Below are 24397 nucleotides of genomic sequence, written 5' to 3' on the forward strand. Positions count from 1 at the left end.
AGTCAAGAAATAACACAATATGACTGTAATAAGGGTAGTGTTGAATATATTTTTATCAAGTAATAATTTGAGTCATTAAATAGAAGCATAAAACAGATACTGGAAAAGAGGCGATTTCTGACCTCCATATGTGGCCTGTGGAGCCTGGGCCTTGTCAGGTGCCCCCAGCCATGCTAAGGATTCCCAGGCCTTGCCAGCTGCCCCACAGGTGAACTCCCCCAGGTAGATTATGTGTTGCCTGAGAGCAGGAACGTCCTCCCTTCTCTACTTGTATCCCTAGCAGCTGCCTGAGAGTAAGCATGTCAAGGTTTTTTGGTTCGGAAATGTGTTGAACTATCTACTCTGTTTGAGATTAAGGTAGAGATGACAAGACTGGCCACAGAAAACCAAGCGGGAAGAAAGTATCAAGCTGAAGAGGGTGATGGACAGTGCGAGGCTGCAGAGAAGTTAAGGATAGGTGAGAGGTCCCTTGAGAAAGCAGCTTCAGCTGGATGATAGCACTGGCAGGCCGATTAGAATTGATTGAGAAGAGTGGAGCTACTGAGTGTAAGTGACTTTCTCAAAAAGCATAGCCTGGAAAGAACAGAGAGCGGTGGAATGACAGAGAGACGGGAGGCAGCTGTATGATTAGAAAGAAGGAAATTCATACGAGAGACATCAAAGAGGCAGAAACAAGAGTTTACGACAGATTGGACACGGAGGCAATGAGTGAGGAGCAGAGGTGGGTGCCTGGGAGAGTTGTGGTGTTCTGGCGAAGAGGATGAGTTCTGTTTGGAAATGCTGCCTTGGAGTATCTGTGAGGCAGCTAGTCTGAAATGACCAAGGTGATACAGGACTGTAGCTCAGGAGATAGACGGGGGCGGGGGGATCTATCACTCTGGGAGTCATCTGCTTAGAGGTGGAGCTCATGGCAGCTGCTATCACCAAGTGAAGTATTAGAGAAAAAGAAGAAGAGAGAGAACAGGACATATGTGAATGTTGTACAGGAGTGTATGGTACTGAAGTATTACATATTATCCCAAGCATAGCAAGCATCAGTGTTTAACGTTTTTTACAGCTAAATTAAAACTTTGTCTTCTCTGATACTGACTAAACTAGGAATGTTATAAGAGAGAATATGCATCAGTGAGTAGATCTGGCCCTTCTTTGTCTCTTTCAGATAAAAATGTGGTTTGCTTCTCACTCCTGCCCCTCCCTCCATCTCGACATGTTCTTCTTGTGTACTTCAAGGATGAGGAATAAATTTTGTGCTCTTATTGCGCTTTTCCACGCCCAGTGTATTCCTTTTACCCTCTCTTCTCTTTGCCCTCTAGAATTATCAGATTAAAATCAATACATTCCCAGGTCCTTTTTCTTTAAAGTTGACTCCCTTGAACTTTACTATGTTAAGGTTGTTGTTCTTAATCAATGCAGTGACCATAAATCATTCCAGAGGACTAATAGGTGAAGAATGTTCTTCATCTCCTAGCAGAAAGATAATGGGCTAAATTTGCAGATTGAGACACATATTTTGTGTCCTAAGAATTAAGTGCAATCCCTGACTCACAGATGGTGCTTACTAGATGCTCTATGACTGATTACAAGACTTTAAATGTTGTGGCCCCTGCTGGACTCAGGATCAGAAAGCGCCCAGATGTGGCCGTGGACGCTTTCTGTGTGTGAACCCTGAACAGATAGATACCTTACTCTGTGTGCTCCTCAGGTCATTCTCTAAGGTTTGTCAGCTAAGTTACAGATGCTTGTGATCTGTTCTTTACAGTCTTTAAGTCATTTCCACAGTGGCAGTTCTCAGTGTTACCTTTACTCCGCAGTGACTGACAGTATGAGTGTTAAAGAGTGTTTATTAATAGGTGAGAAAAAGAGAGGTTTTGTTGGGGGTTTTTTTGCTGCTATTTTCTGTTTGGTAGATATTCAAGTGCTCTCAGTGAAGGTTTGTGCGTGATACTATATTTCCATTGAAAAAATGTATGCTGTACTTACTGTTATTTTTTTTTTTGCTTTTTTTTTGGAGGGGGGAAGGTAGGGCGATTGGGGTGAAGTGACTTGCCCAAGGTCACACAGCTAGTTTTGTGTTAAGTGTCTGAAGCCAGATTTGAGCTTAGGTCCTCCTGACTCCAGGGCCAGTGCTGTATTCGCTGCACCACCTAGCCACCCCTTTACTGTTATATTTTAGCAGATGTACATGAAAGAATGTCATTGGTGGTAAAACATTTCAAAATTTACTTTCTTTGTTTATATTTTTTCTAAACTTGATATCATCTTAATGTCTGTTGAGCTGAATTGAATTTATATGTATCATAAGGATCTGGATTTGGGGAAGGTTTTTTTCTCTTTTGAGAATACTTGAAAACATTACTTTCATTTCTTACAGAGATTACGCACAGAAAACAGACTTTTAAAACAGCGCATTGAAACATTAGAAAAAGTAAGTATATTATTGTTTCATTGAATCTCTGTCACAATTATACATTTACCTTTGGTTATGAACATTATGAACATTGCATGGAAAATGTAACATATCCGTCCACTAAATTGCAATATTTGCTGCTTAGCTGCTTAGCTTCTTGCCTGTTTAAATAACTTGGCATTAATAAAAACTAAATATCCTGCCTGCTTTCCATTTTAAATTTTAAACTTAACTTGTTTACCATGTAAATGTTGCTTTATAAATGTATTCCTGGGCATTTAACATATGAAAAGAGAATCTGGTTTTATCTAGTCAAGTCAACAAAAGTTCCTTTTTATTTTAACATTGCTGTACATTTTTCAGAAGTAATCATAATTTTCCAACTACTGGTTAAATCCTTAAGTGACTTACAGCCTAGCATTGGCATTTTTGGATAAAGGAAGTTATTGGTTATAGATAGAAATTTTATTGCCTGTTAGATTTCATTATAAGATTTACACTTTTAGGCCTTAGAAAGTCTTTTAATTTCACCTCTGACTCTTTCCATTTTGTCATCATAGAGTTACTTAAACTATTTAATACTGGGACCAACATGAAAATTTTGATAGGTGTTGTAGTTAACTTAGTAGTCCCCTTTTGAAAATTAATTTTCACCTTTCTAACTACATATTCTGGTTTTGATATGATAACAAATTTTCTCTTTGGATATCTTTACTCTTTTGATCCCAAAGTAAACTGGTTACCATCATTTCTAATTCATATTTATGTATCTCTTTTCATAATGCATCTCTTCATAACAGCCCTGTTGTATAGGTTGTACAAACATCCACACTTTATAGATGAAGAAATTGAAACTTAGGGAAAGTGGTTTACCTGGTTTGTCAGAGCTTTCATTTTCTGTTTTTCTCTGACATTTTATATTAAAATGAAAATGGAAAAAAAACACGCCTTAAATTCAGTTTGTCTTTAGTAGTCTATATTACAAAAGAAGAAACTAATAAGTAGCACTTTTCAGAGTATTGCTAACTTGTAAATATTGTAAATGTGTTACAATCATTTCTAAATTAATCCTCAAATAATTAAAGAAATCTATGTAATTTTTATTGTTGGCGTTTTTGTGGCTTAAAATTTTTTTTACTACTCTGTTATGAAATAATGTATATGGGCAAGATAATATCTTTAAACAAATGTGTTTATATTATTTGATAGATAACAGCATTGGTATATTTTACTTTGTCTATAGAATTATTAAAATTTTAGTGTCTTGGCAGTGTGACCGAGGTATGTGACTATTGTGAAAATGCTCTTTTTATAAAAACTATCTAGATGACTATACATATTGAATGGCTCACCCTGTAGTTTGAAGTTGATTTAAATTTTTAAATTTAGTTTTTCTTTAATTGTGGTTTTGTTTCTTTAATTATATTCCATCCACTCATTAAATGTTCTGTTTTTGTATAGTATAGCAAGAGCGCCAAATTGAATGTTTAAAAACATTGAGGTCAAAGCCCCTTGTTCACAAATTTAACTATTCATCACATAGAGAGAGGGACAGAAAGACAGATTATAGATAGTGTTTTTGGAAGGAGCCATTCTCATGGAAGATACATTTTAAATTAGTGAAACTAATAGTATTATAGTTTCTTTCAGGAATGATGGATTTGGAATTAGAATTTCTTAAAATTCAGTGCTTTCTTTCTTTGAATAAGGAACCTTGTCACTAAGTAGTTATAAAAAATATCATAAGCACCCTTGTTATTAGTTCAGCAACAGTCGAAGTCCAAGAACATATTTACTCCATTTGATTGTTGTGGTGAATTATTTCACTTTCATTCTGGACATTCAGTGTAACCTTCTTTGCTTTGCCTCTTTGGAAGCTGCTATCCCACAAGCGCCACTGCACTTTGTAAATTCAAATGTGTGCTCAAATTCTGCCTCCTTTCCATCCATGTGACCTAGCCATTCAGTGGCTGTGTAGAGGTGGGGAAGCCAGGTGGAATGAGGGTTACAACAGAGAGGCTTCAAAAAGAGTAATTTCTAAAAAGCTCTTTTCTCTGCATCTGGCAATTTAGGATTAATGTTAATCTGGCATAAGCCGTTTACTTTCTGTATTTCACCTTAGTCTTGACATGTTTTTGTCAGAATAATAAAAGCTAATAGCTTAAAATATGAATTCAAATTTCCTAATATAGATACATACATATTTACTATTTTTAGATAGAGATATAGAATTTCCTAATATTCTCTAAAGCTCTTTATGAAAAGTAGGTGGAATTTGAGCATGGTTTGTTTCTTTCTATTCTCAATTTTATCACTTTTTCACTTTTGTTTTATTTCTTTCCCTTATATTCCTCTGAATTTTTCCTTTTATAGGAAAGTGCTTCCTTGGCAGATAGATTGATACAGGTATAGTTCTTGAGCATTTTCTCCAATTTTCCTCCCTACCCTTGCAAAAAAAAAAAAATTAATAATCTAAACACCAGACTTAGAAAATCCTGTTTTAATGCATGCACATTTACATGCATTTATAAGGAAATGTTTTTAATTCTTAGATTAAATGGGGATAGACAATTCTTGATAGTATCATCCTGGTTTATTTTTAGGTTTCAGTCTTGGCATTTGCACGTTATAGATTTAACCTTATTTGAAATCGTATTTTAAATAGTACAAATTGTAATCTCTGGATTCCTGTGAAATTCACTTCTTACACTGGAAATGTTTAATTGATGCATGTGCAACTGAATAATACTGCATGAATTGAATTTTGCAAGAACAATTGACTGTCTGTTTAGTTTCACATTTAGTTCCCCCAAATTGCTCAGGCAGCACTGAGTTGATAGCTATTGATTATCCAAAACTGTGCTATGCTCTGAGGCTATTTAATATGGCAAAGTAAACAGCGAAACCTCACAAAGGCAGTCTGTCTTGCATCTGTCCTCAATTGCTTTACAAAAAAAAATTATGTCCTAAGGGACAAGTGACAAGAGCCCAGGAGGCTGAGGAAAACTACCTCATAAAACGGGAGTTGGCCACCATCAGACAGCAGAGTGATGAGGCCAGTACTAAACTGGAACAAGCTGAGAGTGCCATCAGGGAGCTCCAGGAGCAGCAGCGATGGGTAAGGAGCCTGGCAGCACTTGTCTCCACTTGCTCACTCATGGTTTTTTCATTTCAGTGTTCATGGCACCAGCTCTGTGCTCTGTGCATCAGTATTTTGTTCTCTGTACTGAAAGGTCATGGTCATTCAGGGCTGAGCTCTGAGCTACTGCATAGACCTTTTTGGTGGTGGGCCTTTAGCCAACGGCTCCCTTGGGGTCCTCTTCGGTTTACCAGCTTCAATCCAGGTGCACTCTGCCTAGTTTGGTCTTCTGACCATTTGGCTATCAAGATATTTATTTCAATGTATGTCAGTTAATCCTGGGAGGTATTTGGACTATTTACCTTGGCATTGTTTGCATCCCAAGTTCAGGCAGCTGCCTAACAATCACGTGAAGCCCGTATGGATCCTAAGAAGGTGGTGGGTGCTGTGAGAAGAGCATTGGGTCTGGTCTCTGAGGGGCCATGTTTAGATCCCCTGGTTGTTGCCTCAGTTTTCTCATCTGCTTGGGTGATTCGGTTTCTGAGAGACCTTGCCAACCCCAAATCAGTGACTCTCTGCTGAGCCTCACCAGTGGCTCATGGAACCGAGCTCCCTGAATCCAGGTCATCAGCTTACTGGCTCCTGGTACAGAGGCCCTTTGATTTCTGGTCCTTCAGCTGAGCTCCTCCTGCACTCTGGCATCTCACTAGTTAATGCTGTGGTGCAGAAAGGATTAGCCCCAGCCCTATCAGATCTGGGTTACAAAGAGGCAGGAAGAGGCAAGCTTGGCTAAATTCAGAACAGACCCAGAAGGGAGAATGGAAAAGAATGGAGCAGGGAGAGATAGTGAGGAATCCAGGCTGACTCCCAGATTGTGAGCCTGAGGCACTCAGAAGACAGTGTTGCCCTGAATAGTAACTAGGAAGGTAAGCTGTAGGGGAAGGTTTAAGGAGAGGAAATAATAATGAGTTCTGTTTTGGACTTGTTGAGTTTAAGATTGAGTTGGACATCTAGTTTGAGGTGTCTGAAGGGACTTGGATATCCGAGTTTAGAGGTCAGCAGAGACGTTAGAGCAGGAAGGGTAGATTTGAGAATCATCCCTTTCGAGATGATAATGAAATTCATAGGAGCTGATGAGATCACCCAGTGAAGTAGCATGGAAGGAGAAGAGAAGGGGGCCCTGGGACAAAACTGGGAGGCTCACCTAGGGTTAGAGCCCGTGACCTAGATAAGGAGACCGAGAAGGAAAGGGCTGATAAGGAGAACGGAGAGAGTGGTGTCCCATCAAAAAGCTAAAGCAGTAAGGAGAGTTGATATTTGAAGGAAGGACTAAAAAGTAATAGAAAACTATTTTTCTGTTGAGGAGAACCACCTAAAATGTTGGCCCTTTGATAGAGAAAGAAAACTGGTAGCAGGCAGCTGAAATGACAGGATTTTACTATTTTTTCCACTTTTTGTATTTGTGGAAAATAGCAGTTTTGATTAGACAAACTGGGATGGCAGAAAATGCATAATTTGTAGTTAAGAAAAAAGTAAGTCATCAGTGTAGTGCACTTGTTAATAAAACAATATATTAATCAAATTAGGACACTAAACTGTGCTTGTGATCAACATTTTTTTAGAATGCTGGTTCAGATTCCTTTTTCCACATCCTTTTTCAAATGCTGAAATCTAGAGGTTGTTCAGAGAAAATAAAGGATGGTAAATGAGACCTGTGAGTGAAGGCTTGTTTAGGCTACAGAAGTTTTAAGGCGACTGTTCAAAATGAGGAGGGAACAGGAATTAGAGGTGTCTGAAGACAGATCTCACTCAGCCTGGGACCAGGGTGGGGAGTGCCAGGAATGTGGATTGCTGCTCTTGGTAAGAGAAAACTTACCACTTACACTGAGTCTTTATTCACTATGTCACAGTATCACAAATGTCATGGCCAAGATTCTAGCACAGGTGGGAGGGTTAAATAGATTACCCTGAGGTTCTAACTCAAGACTCTGAGATGTTTAAGCAGAGATTAAGAGATAACATAACTATCTTCAACATCTTTTGCTCAACAATAGTTTTTATGAAGAATATGAACAGTTATGAAGGTGACTTTATACCTACAAAGATCCAATTTAGGAACAAAGGAAATTACATTCAGTTTCATTTAGAGAGATCAGTTAAATGTAAGGAATAATTTATCAATTATTGGAATGATTAAACAATAAAGTAATAAATCAAGTAAGCCATGAAAGAAAGCCATATTATCAGTAGCTCTGGAAATTCAGATTATTAAGCTGTCTAGAGACAATTACTAGATGAGGTCACATGTTGATGACCTTGATTTAAAGCCTGTCTTTTTTTAATAATGAAGTTATGGTTATCATTCCATTTGATCCGTTGTGTTTACTTTTTTTTTTTTTGCCTTTTGGAGGGCAATTGGGGTTAAGTCACTTGCCGGAGGTTACACGGCTAGTTTTTTTTATGTGGGGTTAAGTGTCTGAGGCTGGAACCAAACTGTCTCTTCCTGACTCTGGGGCCGGTGTTTTACTCACTGCGCCACCTTGCCACCCCTATTGTGTTTACTTTTTAAGAAATGAGTATTGTGATTTTTATTTTAGCTCTTATATTCTATAACTCATTAGCTAAGATGCTTTAGAACTGTCCATTTAATTTGAATTAGGAAGTTCGTTGAATTGTTTTGTTCTTAAAAATAGTCAGGCTATTAGTCAACCAGCATTACTTGTTCCAGCTTACTATGTAGCTGTCACTCTACTGAAAGCTGACGATAAAAAAGAAAGACAAAAGCAATTCCTGCCCTCAAGGAGCTTACACTCTAGAGGAGGAGCCAACAAGTAAAAAACTAGGTGCATACAGAATCTCATTGGGAGAGATCTCCTTCCGAAAGTGGGCTTGGGGCCAGGCCGTGAAGGAGCCAGGGAGGCTCCAGTCAGTGAATACTGCTTGGCGTGACAACTTTGTTTTCCTTCAGATGGCATGATAGACTGATCTGTTCTGTTTATAATCATGTGGCCTAGAAATGTGGTCAGATTTTTTTCCCTTAGCTTTTTTTAATTGGAAAAATCATTTGAATATTTACCTGCAGTTTAAACGTTGCTTATATATGTTGATATCTTCCTTTAATTTGTAACACTGAAATGTAATTATATTAGTAAAAATTCTTAATTCACATTGCCTTTTTAAAATGTGAAACAACAAATATTTATTCTATTTGCTGTTCCTCTAAAAGCTATCTTAATTTCCAAGGGAAAAATATTGATATATCTCTTAGTTTTCAAAATAAGATAATCTAAGAAAGATTTTCCTGTCTAGGATGGAAATATGAATACAACCTGTCACTTTTGTTTATAAGTTGCTCCAGTGCATTCATTGGGGGGAGTAAAGAGTGATTTTACACACAGCTTTTCAGGGACTCATCTACTGTGTAAAGTGGGCTTATTTTTTTACCCCTGTACTAACAGGCGATGTTTCTAGAAGGCTTTAAAGTTTCCAGATGCTTCAAGTGGGTTATCTCCTTTGTGAGCTAAGTGCCTCAAGGCTCAGAGAACTTAGGTGACTTGCCCAATGTCACATTAGCACTAAGTGTCAAGGTCTGGATTTGGGCAGCTGGGCTGTGCAGTGGGTGGAGCCTGCGACCCTGGAGTAAGAAGGACTTCAGACACTGCCTCAGCCACTTACTGGCTGTGTGACCCAGGGGTCATCACTTCCTCTCTGTGAAATGGGAATAACAAAAGCATCTGCCTCCCACCCCTGTTAAGATAGAATGACATCATATTTGTAAAGTGCTTTGCAGACCTTAAAGCTCTACCTAAATGCTAACTGTTGTTATTACTTGAACCTAGACATTCTTGACTCCAAGTATGACAAGGGCCAGATGATGCCGTAGTGCATAGAGTGCCTGCCTGGGAATCAGGAAGCCTCCTCTTCCCAAGTTCAAATCTGACTTCAGACACTTAACTGCCTGTGTGACCTGGGCAAGTCACTTCACCCAATTTGCCTCAGTTCGTTATCTGTAAAATGAGCTGGAGAAGGAAATGGCAGAACACTCCAGTATCTCTGCCAAGAAAACCCCAAATAGGGTCATGAAGGGTCAGATCAGATTGAACAAGAACATGATACTTTATTCACTATGTCACAGTATCACAAAGATCATAGAGAACCAGAGACTGCCCTTGTTGGAAATATTGCTTTTCAAATAGTTTTTTTTTATATTTTTGAGTGTGAGGATATTGGAAATTACATGGTACTCCAAAAAATGAATTAAAAAATTATACCTTAAAAAAAGAATAGCCGACCCACTTGGGATACCTCAGACGCACTTTAACGCTTGCCTGATATAGTACACTTTGCTTTTTGTGTATCTTTTTAGCCCCCAATCTCTGTTTTTGAGAATTTCATTAAGCCTGGGTGGGGATGGTGGTTTGGGGTTGGATTGTATAATCTAATCATATTGCTCACTTTCATTCTGGAAAGTTGGGTGAGAGCTGCTTTTCTAAAATCAGCCTTATCTTTATGACGATCTGTATATTTAAAGCACTTGTTCCCCATGTAACAAGATTTTTTTTAAAATCACTTATTTTAAGCAGATTGCTAAAATAGAATTCTAATTCAAGCTATTCCCTTTTTTTTTTTCCTTCAGATCTCACCAGTTGGTTAATCCCATTCTCCATGCTAATCCTCATTTTGTTTTTGGCAGAAGGTGAACTTGACCTCAAAGGTCTCTTTCCATTCTGCAGTGGATTGGTTCAGTCTTCAATTCCTGACAGTTCTGAAAAACCCACATTGTTACTTATAAATGTCATCAGGTTGACTTTCTGGTAACTGAAAATGGCCATGTGACATTGAAGGAGAGGAAGAGGCTTTCTAACATCTTTAAACTTCTCTGACTGTGATAGAGTTTGAAGGATCATTTTATTCTCTATTTCACTAAATCAGGGTATTGTCAAAAGCAGAGGCTGCCTATCCAATAAAAGAATTTTGTCAGTTCAATAATAGTCAGTAAGCATTTATTAAATGAGGGGCGGCCCCAGAGTCGGGATGATCTGGGATGGAATCCGGGCTCAGATACTTAGCGCCACACCCAGAAATAACTGGCTGTGTAATCTTAAGCAAGTTACTTAACCCCAATTGCTTAAAAAAATTTTTTTTTTATTAAATGCCTCCTATGTGCCAGGCTCTGTTTTACAACATAAGGCAAGGTTGTTCCTGTGCTCAAGGAGCTTACAGTCTAATGGAGGGGATAGAAGCTGGGGACACTGTACACCAAAAGAAGCTGAAAGAAGAGGGACTGGTGCCAGAGTACAGCAGGGAAAGAAACGCACTGGGAGAAGCTTTGTGTGCCTGGAGTTGAAACTCTGCAGAGCAGCTGGTGGGAAATGAAGAGTAGGGAATTCTGAACCCTTTATAAAGGGAGGTTTTGGGAGGGGGTTTTAGCTTGACCTTCCAGCCCTCCAGTCAGGGGAGAGACTACTGAGTGTGCTGGGGAGGTGCAATCTGAAGCATTCTCCATGGTGAAGTGATTTCTGGTGATGAGCTTTTCCTGGAGAGGAAGCACAGCAGAGTGGGAAATGAAGAGCTGGAAATTCTGAGCCAGGGATGAAAGGGAGGCTGTGGAGGGGCTTCTAGCTCTGCCCTCCAGCCCTCCAATCAGAGGGGAGAAGCCATTGAGGGTACTGAGGAATTCCTTTAAATATATTGAAATGGAATATTTGCTTTGTATCTTGTAGGAGTATTTTGAGAACTGATTATAGATACAAATCACAAGATACGAATATTCCATAATTTTCCTTTCTTTCAAACATGTTTATTAAATACTGTCTGGAGATTTTTGTTTTGTTTTGTTTTGGTTTTACCTCTTTCCCTTGGTAATTAATTACTGACCAAATTTGTTAATGATTAAAGAACAAAACAAAGACCTATTGGTTCTATTTTATGTTGCCTTGTAAGGTCGAGCTTTCATACTCATATTTTATTAAGAAATAAAGTTTAGCCTGGGGGTGAGTAAACCACTATTCATTGTGCTTTTTAAATGTCAACATTTCAGTTAACATTTATTAAGGACCCACTATATGCTAGACATTATCAAGAACATTCTTGGCTAGAAAAAGAAATGGCATGGTCAGGGTTAGAGTCCAGTTAGGATGAGGAACCTAGATGATCGTGTTACCTCTGAGTAATTAAAACAACAAAATCGAGGTTTCCCATGTGTTTGATAGAGAGACAAGCCTTATATAGAATAAGAATAGGGGGAGGGGCTGTAATCTACATTAATGGGGGGAGTATAAATCCATCACAGTATCAGTGCGTGTAGGCATACGTTGGAGATAGTGTGGGTTCTGTTCTAGACCAGCACAATAAAGCAAATATGTCACAATAAAATAACTCACTCAAGGTTTTGGTTTCCCAGTGCATGTAAAAGTTATGTTTGCACTATACTGTAGTCTATTAACTGTGCAATTGTTTTATGTCTAAAAAACAGTGCTAAAAAAAATACTTTATTGCAAAAAAAAATGCTAACCATCATCTGAGCCTTCAGCAGTTTGTAATCTTTTTGCTGGTGGAGGGTCTTGCCTCAATGTTGATGGCTGCTGATTGATCATAGAGGTGGTTGCTGAAGATTGGGGTGGCTGTGGCAATTTCTTAAAATAAGACAACAATAAAGTTTGCCCCAAAACACTTAGAAGCTATTGTATTGTTAATTATTATTAATTTGGTCTGATTTCAATATTTTTTGTGTCTTGGGGAGGAGGAAGTTCTGAGGAGAGGGACCGAGACAAGGAAGGCCAGTTGGTTGAGCAGTCAAAATACACCTAACATTTATCAATTAGATTCTATCTTTTAAGGCCATGGCTCACAATACCCTGAAACAATTGCAGTAGTAACATCAAAGCTCACTGATCACAGATCACGTAACAGTTGCAGTAATAATGAAAAAGTTTGAAATATTGCGAGAATTGCCAAAATGTGACATAGAGACATGATGTAAACACATGCTGTTGGAAAAATGGTGCCAATATGCAAGGTTGCCACAAACCTTTAAATTGTAAAAATCACAGTATCTCTGAAGCACAGTGAAACAAAGTATGCTTGTATATGTAAAATTGCTGTTCACTGAAGAAATGGACCTTAACCTTTAAGGAATTAGTAATCAGCCTGGTAGGAGAGGCAGAACATGTGCACAGATAACGATAACACAAGATAGTACCTAAAAGAGGTTTAGTCCGATAATTTATGATAGGGGGGTGGGGGGAAAGGAAGGCAGAAAAGCTTCATAGTGGAGGTGACAGCCTGCATGGAAGGATTAATAGAATTTCAACAGGCTGAGAATGGGAAGGAGTATGTATTTGGTATTAAGAGAATCAGGACATTTCAGATGTACAGTACAACTGGGCAAAGGGACCAAATTAGCACAGGTTTTCAAACAATAAAAAATAATTCATAGACTTCTGGAAACAAATGCAGATACATATAGCCTCAACACTGTGCCATCAAACTTTGAAAATGTCCATTTGACCATTTTCTTGGGTACATGCTAGTCCTTCCTGCTTTCTCTGGGTTTAGCTGACCCTAGCCTTTCTTCCCCTTCCCCTGTGCAGGAAAGGAGAGGGGAGTGGGGCATATTCATAGTTGAGGAGAAATCATTGCCTTTATTTTCTTTTCCTCTCTGTTCAGCTTATTTACATATTTAATTGTCTTTGTGTGTCAACAAGCAAAAATACCAGAGCTAAGACCTTCATCTCAGCCCCACTGGATCCTCATTGCACTGTTGTTAGCACTTCTAACCCACAAAGTTCTTAACCTAGGCTTTGTGAACTCTTAAAAAATATCTCAAATTATATTTCAGTGTAACTGATTTCCTTTGTAATCTCATGTATTTTTCTTATTCATTTAAAAACATGATTCTGAGACAGTCTACAGGCTTCATCAGTCTACCAGAGGGGTCTATGGCAGGCACAAAAAAGGTCAAGAACATCTACCCTAGCAGGAGGCCCATGGACCTCGTGTGTACTCTAGAGTTCTCCCTTTTCTCCAAAACCAGGTTTAGCTCTAGTGAGAACCTCTGTTTTTTAACCCTGAACCCCAGTGTTCTCTGGGTTTTCCATAAATTTGCCTTTGCCAGCTCACCTCCCAGAATGGGGCACTCTAGATTTTAGGGTTTCTTCGGCATAGTGGATTAATATTAGAGCTCTCCCAACATGGAATCCATATTATTGGTCCAGTAGACTCCTTGTCTCTAGAGGACCATGTTGTAAGTGAGGAAGCTGAGTCTCTTCTTGGAGATCTCATCCATCTTACTATTTTGGATTAGTAAAGTTCTGGATCTCAAGGAGCTTAAGTACAGATTCTGTCTTCTATTGCTACCCAGTAAGTTTATTGATAACATACAAACCACCAGTTACACATGCAGACCCACACACTCAAGGTATACAAGGACGTGTGTGCTGTGTACCTTTCAGTGCTCTAGGCAACTCTTTAAGACTGTGACTGGGATTTGTTCAAAGAGATCATTGTGGGTGCACAGGGAACTCACCAGCCAACTTAGATTTAAAAAACCAGTGTCCAGAAGATGAAAGCAAGGCCAGATGACAAAGGTGAACATAAGGGTATGGTAGTCCTTGTAAAACTGTTGTCTGTGATAGCCCAAAATGAGCTGAGGCTAACCAGGGAGCCAAAACATCCAAAAGGATGTTATTAGGTTTATTGGGAAGAGGAGGAGAATCAAAGAAGAGAGAGGACCTTTACTTGGTATTGTGGGACAGGGAGGAGGCAAAGCTACTCATTCCTCATTTTATATGTTTTCTCTGCATGGAAGAATGTCCTTTACACTGGACAGAACGGAAATGATAACAGAGAAGTTGATACCCAAGATCAGTGTAAAGCTGTTAAGTAAGAGGTGGTATTTGAAAGGTCATAGAAAACGAGAAAGGTACCACAAGGTTGGAGAAGGAAAAATGTCCTAATTAAAAAAAAAAAAATAGTGGGGAAGAGGAGGAAACATCTGCAAGATCAAGGCCAGTGAACTTGACTTGGTTTCTTGGAAAATTTTAGTGCACATTATCAAAGAGATGATTGGCACATGGCTAGAAAAAAGGCAGTGAAGAGTAGCCATTAAAAGTTCAGTGTCATTAGGGCAGGAGGTCTCCAGCAGAATACCCCAGAAAGCTGTGCTTGGCCCTGTAAAGGACCCAGAGGTAGGTCAGAGCTAGATAAATAGATCTGAGAATCATCAGTATAGAGATGATCATTGAATCCATAGGAGCTCATGAGATCGGCACGTAAAATAGCATAGGAAAAGAGAAGGCGGCCCAGGACAGAACCTTGGAGATTTTGTAAGGCAGCATATGGATGAAGATCCCACAAAGGGGACTAAGACGGAATAATTAGGAGTGGGATCAAGAGAGAAATTGGTAAAGAAAACCAAGTTGAAGAGGGTAATTGGCAATGCCAAAAATCTCAGGAAAGACAAGAAGAGTGAGTATTGAGAAAAAGGCCACTAGATTTGGCAGTTAATGTGGTAATGGAAGAGCAGGTTCATTTGAGTTGGGAAGCCAGGTCATCCAAAGATAGAGAGCGAGAGGAGAGGAAGCAGAGTTTGCTTTCTTAAGGAGGTTAGCCACAAAAGGGAAGAGAACTTCAGGATGATAACAGAGATAGATCAACCATGGGGGAGATGTGGACTTTGGGAAGCAACCCTTAGAAGATAAGCAAGAAAATGGGGATTACATGTCCAGGGCAGTCTGCTGGAGAAGACTCGATTGATGGATCACTTGTACATTTAGAGGGATTATCCTTGACAAGGAGAAAGGCAACCTCTTTTTATGTGAGGGGTAAGGAGGTAATAGTGGAGGAAGATATGAAAGAAAATAGCCATCAAATGGCCTTAATTTTTCAGTGAAATATGAGACAAGTTTCTTAGCAGAGTAGGGGGAAGAGGGCTGAGAAGGTTTGAAAGAGTCACTGTGGAAGGTGGGATAATGAGTTCATTAGGGAAATGGAAACAGTTTGCTTTGCAGCAGTGAGGGCCCAGTTGAAGTTACCTAATAATGTAAATTTGTAGTGGTCGCAATTTCCTTTTTTCAAGCTTGGTTCAGCACCATGGATGTAGGAATGAAGGCAGCAAGCAGTAGAAGTGATCAAGGCTGAGGCTTGGCAGGACAAGATTGGCAATAAAAGATTATGATTAAAGAATTAATTAGTAAAATAAGGGGTCAAGGGACTCAAGTGGCTGGAAAATACATGTAAACAGAGAAGGTGTGTGTATGTGTAAAAGAGAGAGTATGTGTGTGTCAGTTATCTGAATAGAGATCATTCTATCTTTGGTAACTGATGAGATCACCAAGAAAGACAGTACAGAGAGAGAAAAACTCCCAGGACAGAGCCTGGAAGGATACCCCACAATTAGGGGGCAGAACATAGATCAGCATCCCAGTAGGAAATGCCTTAATATACATTTTCACTGTTTTCTGAGAAAGCAGAGAAGTAATACATATAGTAAGTTTGAAAGTTGTTACACATAAATGGTGACTCAGAATAACAAATTTCCCAAGTATATGGTATGACTGATGGGGTAATAAAAATCTGACCAACATTTAGTATCGGCATTTTGTATTTGATTAATGGGTTTCCTGTGAAGTGCCAATGTATCATTGGTTGAGTTTTTGTATGAGCCAGTTTTTATTCTGTTCCAAGGAGCCCTTGGGTGTCTTGTATATGCATTGCAGATTTGCACATCCATCCCTACCATTAAAAAAAAAAAAAACAAAAGCAATCCGTGCTGGTGATGAGTTGTCATTTTTGTATGTAAAAGATGGCATCTTTTTTTTTTAAGTGAAGTTTCAGTTGTTTATAGAGTGGTTGAGAGGTGAAATTTTACCAATGCTTTGCAAATGCAGCTTGAGGCATGTTTGTCAAGGCTATTGAGCTCTTAATGCTGGTAAAAATTCTTCAGTATAATTGCAGCATACCCATTGTTTCATTTTTTAAAAATATCCACCCATTAATGGGACTGTGTTTTCCATAGAACCATTTAATTGATTTTTAAAGGTAAGTAATGAATTCACTCCATTGTAATGTTCTTGTACATCTTTAAAAGACTCATTATTTGAGGAAATTCCATATGGAATGATTTGTGATACATAGAAATACCTCTCTGTGTGTTCACATTAAAGTTGCCTCTTAATTGGAAATGAGAATGTACTATTAATGTAGATCGTAACATCGTTAGAGGTTTTATATTTAGTAGTTTTTTTTAGTGCTACCATGTTGATAATTATTTAATAGATATTCCATGAGAATTTGTTTTGAAATTAAAGAGCTATTATCCTTTCCACTTGTCTTTAAAATACAAAATTAATAAATACTATAACTGTAGTGAATAAATTATTCAAATTTATTTTTATAACAGCTAGTCAGATCTTTTCTGCATTGTTATTGTTGTGCTTGTTTAACAAATTCATTTTATAAAAAGACTGGTGTCATAATTAATAGAGCAATTGCTAATGGGAAAAGGAATTGGAACCTTTGACATTTCATTTCCTACTTTCAGTTTCTTATTGCAACATCAGCATTTTCTTTTTCTAGAAGCTATCACTGCCCTTAATAGAAATCTTTATTTTCAAGGACAAATACATTTTTTGTTGTTAAGGAATTTAAGGTGGTTCAAATGATTGTGGTTAATTTTTTTCCCCATGTTTTGTTATAAGTAGTTTTAAGTAAAATTGTAGCTTCCATAATCTATAAACTGTAGTGCAGACAGTTATGACTTTAGAAAATTAAATTACTGCCAGCATTAAATTTATTATTAATTTTGAGTTAATAGTAATTTATATCAGATACTGTCTTTGGACATTAGAGTTAGATGTTTTTGCTGATTTGAAGAATATTTGGCATTATCTGTTGACTGAGATAAAGTTGGGATGGTGGGGAAGGGGAAAAGAGGAAAAGGGCCTGCCATTGATTGGATTGCAATAGAATTAATAAGTGTACCATTGAAAATGTTTAAATGTATTTACAGTTATTAAATTGTTCATATCTCTTTGCAACTTTAATACATTTATCTGTAACTTGTAGCATAAATGCAGCTCCCGCTACAGTGAAAAGTTTGTGCTGCAGCTGGAGGAAGAGTTAGTTCAAGCCAGGCTGAATGAAGCTGAGTCTCAATGTGCCCTGAAGGAGATGCAGGATAAAGTCCTTGATATTGAAAAGGTAATAATATTAACATTCAAATGAATACTGCTATTGTCACTATATATTGCATTCCAGTATAGCACGTCACAATTTTAAAAGTACTTTCCTCCAAATAATCCTGCAAGTTCATTCAAATTAAACCAAAAAATTGACAGTACTAGGAATGGAGAAGACATTTAATTTATGAATGATAAAAACTTAATTTTAGGGGTTTTGCCTATTAGAATGGGTCCTGAGAGGCGGAAACTAGAAAATTACTCTTGGAAGACCCCCTATTACCCTCTGTGATTTTATCAGGTCATAGGGTCTTAGTAAATCATTTTAATGCACTTTGTTTATTTAGAATATGTACTCTGCCTGTTTCTGAAAGGATGTGAGGCATCTTACAACCTTAAGTACCATGGAAGATGGGACAGTTGGGGGTAGAAAACAGCACAGAAGTCATCTAAAGAGGAATAAAGAGATGAGGGCTTGCCAGGGACTTGAGAGAAACTTAATACCATCTGAGCCCCGAATTGAGCTCTGGATGTCTTAGCAACTAAAGCAAAATGGAAAAAGCCCATTGGGTTTTACATAGTTGCATCTTATTTCCAAGAAAAATTTAGAAACATCTCTGTGGTTTGATTTGTTGTGTATTCATTGCTGTATGGAGTAGTTTATCATCAATTAATTGTAAAGTGATTATCAATACCAGACAAATAATAAATACTATACAAATGCTAGTTATTATTGTTATTCTTTAGTATCTCCTACCCTTAATTAATTATATAAAAGATTCTATAATAGATAGAATTATGGAGATAATTTTTGTTTAATAATCAGTGACTATTAAGACAGTAATGGAAAGGAAGAACTGTATTTACTTAAAGCATTTGCCACTATCTTGGAAGAAGTCTTGCACAGAGACCAGACAGGGGCATTCTCTATCAGTGGTCTTGTTTTGCAAGTGTTCCTATCCAAAGGTGATATTGGAATGATTTCCTTGAGCCCCCAAAACTCTGAAGCTTTCTCCCTGAAATCTATGATGATTCAAAAGACAGTCTGCTTGTTTATATTTGCAGACTAAAGTGAATGAAAAACTCATATTACTCAGAATTGACCCACACAATATATTTGTGCATGTCTTTAGGAAGATGGGGTGTGGAGAGGGAGAAAGGAGGGAGTTAAGAAAAAGAAGAAGAGGGAGGGAGGGAAAGGGAAGAAAGTAGGAAGAGAAAAGGGTAAGGATGGGACGAGAAAGAGATGGAAGTGAGAGCTATAGAGTGTGAGTGAACTGGGTCCAGAGTTAAGTACCGTGTTTCCCCGATAATAAGACACTGTCTTATTAATTTTTTTGAACAGAAAAACACCAGAGGGCTTATTTTCAGGGGAGGGCTTATTTTAATGAACATTGACAGCAATTTTAATAAACAGGTAAATGTGAACAAAAAAATGTACCTTTATTCAATAAGCAAATCACTGGGGAAGAACAGGATGACGCGCTCACTGATGCAGCTCGGAGTGCGGTGTGTGTTTCACGGGGGGAGGGGAGGGAACGGTGCATACAGAGGGTACCGTAATGTAGCGTGTAGCGCAGGGGATCACCTTCACTACAGTAGCAATCTCAATAGGGCTTATTTTCGGGGGAGGGCTTATTTTCGAGGAATCTTACACAGTAAGGGGAGGACTTATTTTCGGGATAGGTCTTATTATCGGGGAAACACGGTAGTATGAGGAAATTTTGTCAAGTCACATTTTTTAAATTGTACAGTATTTTCATTCATGCCAAACCGGTTGGTGCCACAGAAACCTATCACTTTAATGGAATGGTACTTTCTTGGTAATATAATACAGCTGACTCATGAGTGCCATGATCTTAGAAATTAAATTAAAATTATAAGTAACTCAAGGGCACAGTATAGATTAAGTGGCCTGTGGCATATTGCTAGTTATCCCTTGTTCACAAAAAGTGGAGCAAAAGATGCCAGAGACGTGTAATATGGAAGAGGAGATGGGCTAGTCATCATCATTCAGTCAGCAGGGACTTACTAAGGGCATCTTGTAGGTGGCATGTCTGGTTGCATATCTCGTATTTACTTGGTATATATTTGTATATATTTTCCATTTATATGTGAATATATTATTTCCTCTGCTAGAATGTAAGCATCTAAAGGGCAGGAACTATTCCATTTCTTTCTTTGTATCCCTAGTGCATTTGTACCCCCACATTGGCATTTAAATGCTTCTTGATTGTTAGGTTGATTCATTCATTCTTCCTGGGGGAGGCTCCCCAAACCCCCCCATGAGGAAATTAGGTCCCAGAGAGATGAAGGACTTTTTATCACACAGGAAGTATTAGAATTGGATTCCAACCCAGCTCCTCTCTCTCCAAACCCAGAGTTCTTTCAGCTGTCCTGTAGTACCTCAGTCATATTGATGATAGTGTAAAATATCGAGTATCAAAATGAATTGTAGGGAAAATGACCATTTGAGCCATTTATCCTCAGCTAACAATGAAGGACTGATTATTAAATAATCAATAATGGAATCACAGCATTATGAAATTTGAAACCAGACTTGAAATCTTTACTAGCTAATGTGTAAGAGACAACAGAGTCCCATCCCCTTGATGGAGGAGTGTCCCACTCTGGTGAATAAAGCCCCCACATCTCTCTTGTGGCTGGCCTTCTGGCAGTGGCTAGTCTGCACATTCCATCAGGGTTCGTGTGACACAGGTGATAGACGAAGGAAAGGGCAGTGCATTTCTTTTTCAAGAAATAAAGATTATAAAGTGAAAGAATGAGAACCAGGATGTAAATAGCTGACCTGGAAGTCAGGCAGACCCTATTCAAGTTTTATCTATGATGCCCACTACTTCTGTGACCCTGAGCAGAGAGCACTCACCCTCTCTTTGTCCCAGGAATCTCTCAGATCATACATTGCAAAACAGTTCTTATTCTTCATTGGCAGAGAGTTTTCTTACAGGGAGTTTCCTATGAAATCACAGGTGCAGGTGGAAATAAAATAAACCAAGCTTGGGGTCCACTGCAAAGGAGCTCACGATGGAACAGTCCATTTGTTGTTCAGTTTCTTTTCTTATTTTAGAGAAACAATTCCTTGCCTGATGAGAATAATATTGCAAGTCTTCAGGAAGAATTAATTGCAGTGAAGCTGAGAGAAGCTGAAGCTTTGATGGGTTTGAAAGAACTTAGGCAGCAGGTGAAGGATTTGGAAGAACATTGGCAGGTGGGTGCTACTTCCTACCTTGTGTGCACAAGCCATCCAAACTGTGGGCCTTGGGTTTGGCCTGGACCTGGGGCCTAGGGTGACAGGGGTGGGGCTGGAGGGGGGGTGGCAGATAGGACCCACAGAACTCAAAATGGACTCAGTCAGATGAAGGCGTTTAAGAATGGGATCTCTTCTTTCACCTTTGGAACCAAGAAATCTGAGTCCATATTTAAACTGATTGGAAGTAATATTGCCTTGGATTTATAACTTTCTGAAGAATTCCTTTGTCATGCACTCTGATACACTTTATGCTTATATGGCATGCTGTGTTGGCCAGGATCATGCACTCAGCAGAGGGTGCTGCAGCAAACATTTCATATGGTCCTAGCTTAAAATTGATCGATACTAGGATGACAATACCTGAAGGGTTAAATCTTGTTATGATAAATATTTTTTCCACCAAGAAGTTTTTATTATAGAATGAAATAATCTTTAACTTATTCTAACAATATTTTATTCATTGAAGTTTTTATTTAGCTTGGACAGTGTGTTGTAATGGCTTTCAGTTTGTTTGGAGAATCGTCTGTGCCGTATTGCCTTTCTTCCTAGAATTGTTACTCATATGTTTGGTGTTTTAGCGCCATCTAGCCCGAACTACTGGGAGGTGGAAAGACCCCCCCAGAAAGAATGCCATGAACGAATTACAAGATGAACTGATGACCATACGGCTCAGAGAGGCGGAAACCCAAGCAGAGATAAAAGAAATAAAACAAAGGATGATGGAAATGGAAACGCAGGTATGATGGGAAAACTAAACCATCATCATTGTTAGGAATAAAGCATGTTTATGTAGCAAACCAATAGCGCTTATATACAAGGCTCTCCTGGTTGGTCACTTAGGCTGTCATATTTTTATGTCTGAAGAGGTTTTAAGACGTTATTTTTTTGAGGCAAGGAGTAGTAGGAAGACTCTGAAACAGTTACCAGAGGTCAGCCACACCACGCGCTGCTTGTCCTGTTAAAAACGCCGGACAGGAGATCCCGCTCCTCTCCAAATAAGACCGAGTTTCAGGCAACTTGACTTAGTTACTGTGGTGATACAATACATTTGGATAACAGGGCCTTTAGAAGACCATTTTTTTATGTTGTGCATTGGAGTGTGGAGCCTTGTTTCAGGAATACGTTCTGCCATGTAGGGGATTTTGATTTTCAAAATTGTTTTTATTCCGTCAGCAGGGGGCACCCTTAAACCAGGTAATGATTTTATTGCATGTGCTCTGCATGCGGGCACTTGTGCAAAGCTGTTTGCAGATTTGTTCCATGTTGGAAATAAAGGGCTCCTCCGATGGGACCTCTGTGTCAGAAGAGTTGAGCCATTGAAGGCTTTCCCAAATTTGCGTTAGGGACAGAAAGCTATCCCAGAACACATTGATTACCTTGAGAGACCTGTGCCAGGCTTGTGGCTAGGTGGGGGCATTGCAACCCTGCTGCTCAGTGGGCTGCTTTGTTGTTTTCCCCTTGGTTCTGGGAGTTGCTGGGCCTCCCTCCCTGGCAGAAGTTGTTTTGTGCAGCTTTTCGCTATCAAATTGCCATCTTACCCATTTTACATGAGAGCATGTGACCTGAGGCAAGGGCTCTGGAGAGGGTACCATGATGAACTGCTCCCAGGACTAGTGCGAGCCAAGGAGGAGCGTGTCTCATATGAGAAGAGTGATGGGGGGGGAGGGGAAGGTCAGTGTCCTTTAGTGGGGTTTCCATGGGGTCTTCCACTCCTCAGCTTTTCCTCCTCTGCCGCTTTCTCCTCTTCAGTCCCTTCCTTTCTTCAGAGCTCAGGCTTTGACAGATACTTGATTGCCCCTGTGAGTGTAGATTTTTTCCTCACTGATGGGAAAGAGAAGAGGAGGCTTGTTTCTTGAAGTCATTTAGCAGAGTTTATATTTGTGTAATGCTTTACAGTTTCCTGTTAGGCTCTGGGGACCCATTTTTGAAATGAAGTAATATGCAAACCTTAGCACTTGTTAATTATTAGACTATATGTACTTTAATTACAATATGTGTTTTAAGAAGGGGGCATTATGTATGTATGAAGGTTAAATTTGGTTATTGCAGAAATGGTAAACTAAGCTAAAATATTGGTTTAAAATCTCTCACCTCCAATGCTTTCATAGTTAAATATTAGGTTTCTAGTCAGACTAGAATTTTGACTCCCTTTCAAGATTCTATTTTAAAATTTCTGCATAAAATTTTCAAGTATGTATCAAGTACAGTTGGCATATGGATGGTACAGTAAAGCCTTGCATAGTAGAATAGGTAAGTACAGAATGAATATGTCAGAGCTTTTCAGTGTGTCATGGCCCACTTCTACATCTACTTCTCACTTTTACATTTTTTTAATTATTAGAACCAAATTAATAGCAACCATTTAAGAAGGGCGGAACAGGAGGTGAGCAGCCTGCAAGGGAAGGTCCAGTGTCTTTCCTCAGAGAACAGAGAATTACTCACCCAGCTGAGTGAAGCGAGGCGCAGGCAAGCCGAGACAGAGTACAAGGTAAAGGGGGGGGGCTTCCCTCGCCTGGGCTGGGACCCTGGGTGATTCACTTGCCTACCTCTCTTCTCCTGTGTCTTGTCCAGAGCGGGGTGTGACATACCCAGAGAGGCCATTGCTGCAGAAGCTTGGCCTCAGGCTGCTGGCGTCACTGACCCTACTCCAGACTTTGGTATTATCTTAGTGCACTAAAGCCTCTTTCAGAGGTTACATAGTGGAATACAGGGATCCAGGACTAGGAAGTCCTGAGTTCCCTTTAGCCCTGTGACCTAGATAAGTCCCTTGATCTTTCAGCGCCCCAGGGAACTCTCCTAAGAATTTTAGGTTGCACAGCAGGTACTGAATTTCCTGGTAAGGGGACTTTCCTTTCTGAGAGTTCCCTATGCTAAAGAAATTGTAGGTCTGGGCACCCCACCCCCCAGATCTTCATTTAGACTGCAGCCAAGTAAAAAAGGCCTTGAAATCCAAATAAATTTTCTCTTTCCAAGGGAGTGGGAGCCAGATGAACAAATCTGGAAATAGGTCCCACCACTTTGCACAGAAATGATGATATCTGCTCTCAGCATGGAGTGAAAATCAGAGACAGGTTAAGCAGAGAACAGAGGATGGGTGTGAAGGAATTAAACAGTGGGTGTAGAAGGAGAACCCGAAGCAGTCTGGAAGCTGCAGGGCTCTGTGGTGAGGGGCATGCCCATCTCCAGGTGTCTGAGAAATTAGGCATTCTCTTTACACCGTAAACTGTATCTTGGATCATCCCTGTGACTGATGCTTAGATTGAAGTGTCAGGAACATCAAGAGCAAATAGATTCAAATCTGTAAAAATAAGCACACTTAAAAGCTAGATCTGTTGGCTTCTGCATTGTACTGGTATAGGGGGCATCCACATAGGTGAGATTGTAATTTATCAAGGTGCATCCTACATTTGTTATTGTTCAGTCATTTCAGTCCAACTCTCCATGAGCCCATTTGGAGTTTT

General features: G+C 39.2%; 1 protein-coding gene across 8 annotated transcripts in view; it reads left to right on the forward strand.

The window, feature by feature from the left end:
- LOC138165446 (ecotropic viral integration site 5 protein homolog) overlaps positions 1-24397 on the forward strand; it is a 219209-nt gene that overhangs the window by 127311 nt on the left and 67501 nt on the right. For 6 of the 8 annotated variants that reach the window (XM_069093818.1, XM_069093820.1, XM_069093821.1 and 3 more), the window contains 7 exons: positions 2372-2425; positions 4781-4813; positions 5379-5525; positions 17553-17687; positions 20754-20894; positions 21515-21673; positions 23278-23424. In XM_069093818.1, coding sequence (XP_068949919.1) covers positions 2372-2425; positions 4781-4813; positions 5379-5525; positions 17553-17687; positions 20754-20894; positions 21515-21673; positions 23278-23424 — 816 coding nt within the window. The remainder of the gene's footprint in view (positions 1-2371; positions 2426-4780; positions 4814-5378; positions 5526-17552; positions 17688-20753; positions 20895-21514; positions 21674-23277; positions 23425-24397) is intronic. The other 2 variants (XM_069093825.1, XM_069093826.1) reach the window with 2 other exon arrangements.

This window comes from Petaurus breviceps, unplaced genomic scaffold (genome assembly GCF_028583685.1).
Source record: "Petaurus breviceps papuanus isolate PSGF00001 unplaced genomic scaffold, PetGlider_PUasm1.0 208, whole genome shotgun sequence".
Taxonomy (NCBI): domain Eukaryota; kingdom Metazoa; phylum Chordata; class Mammalia; order Diprotodontia; family Petauridae; genus Petaurus; species Petaurus breviceps.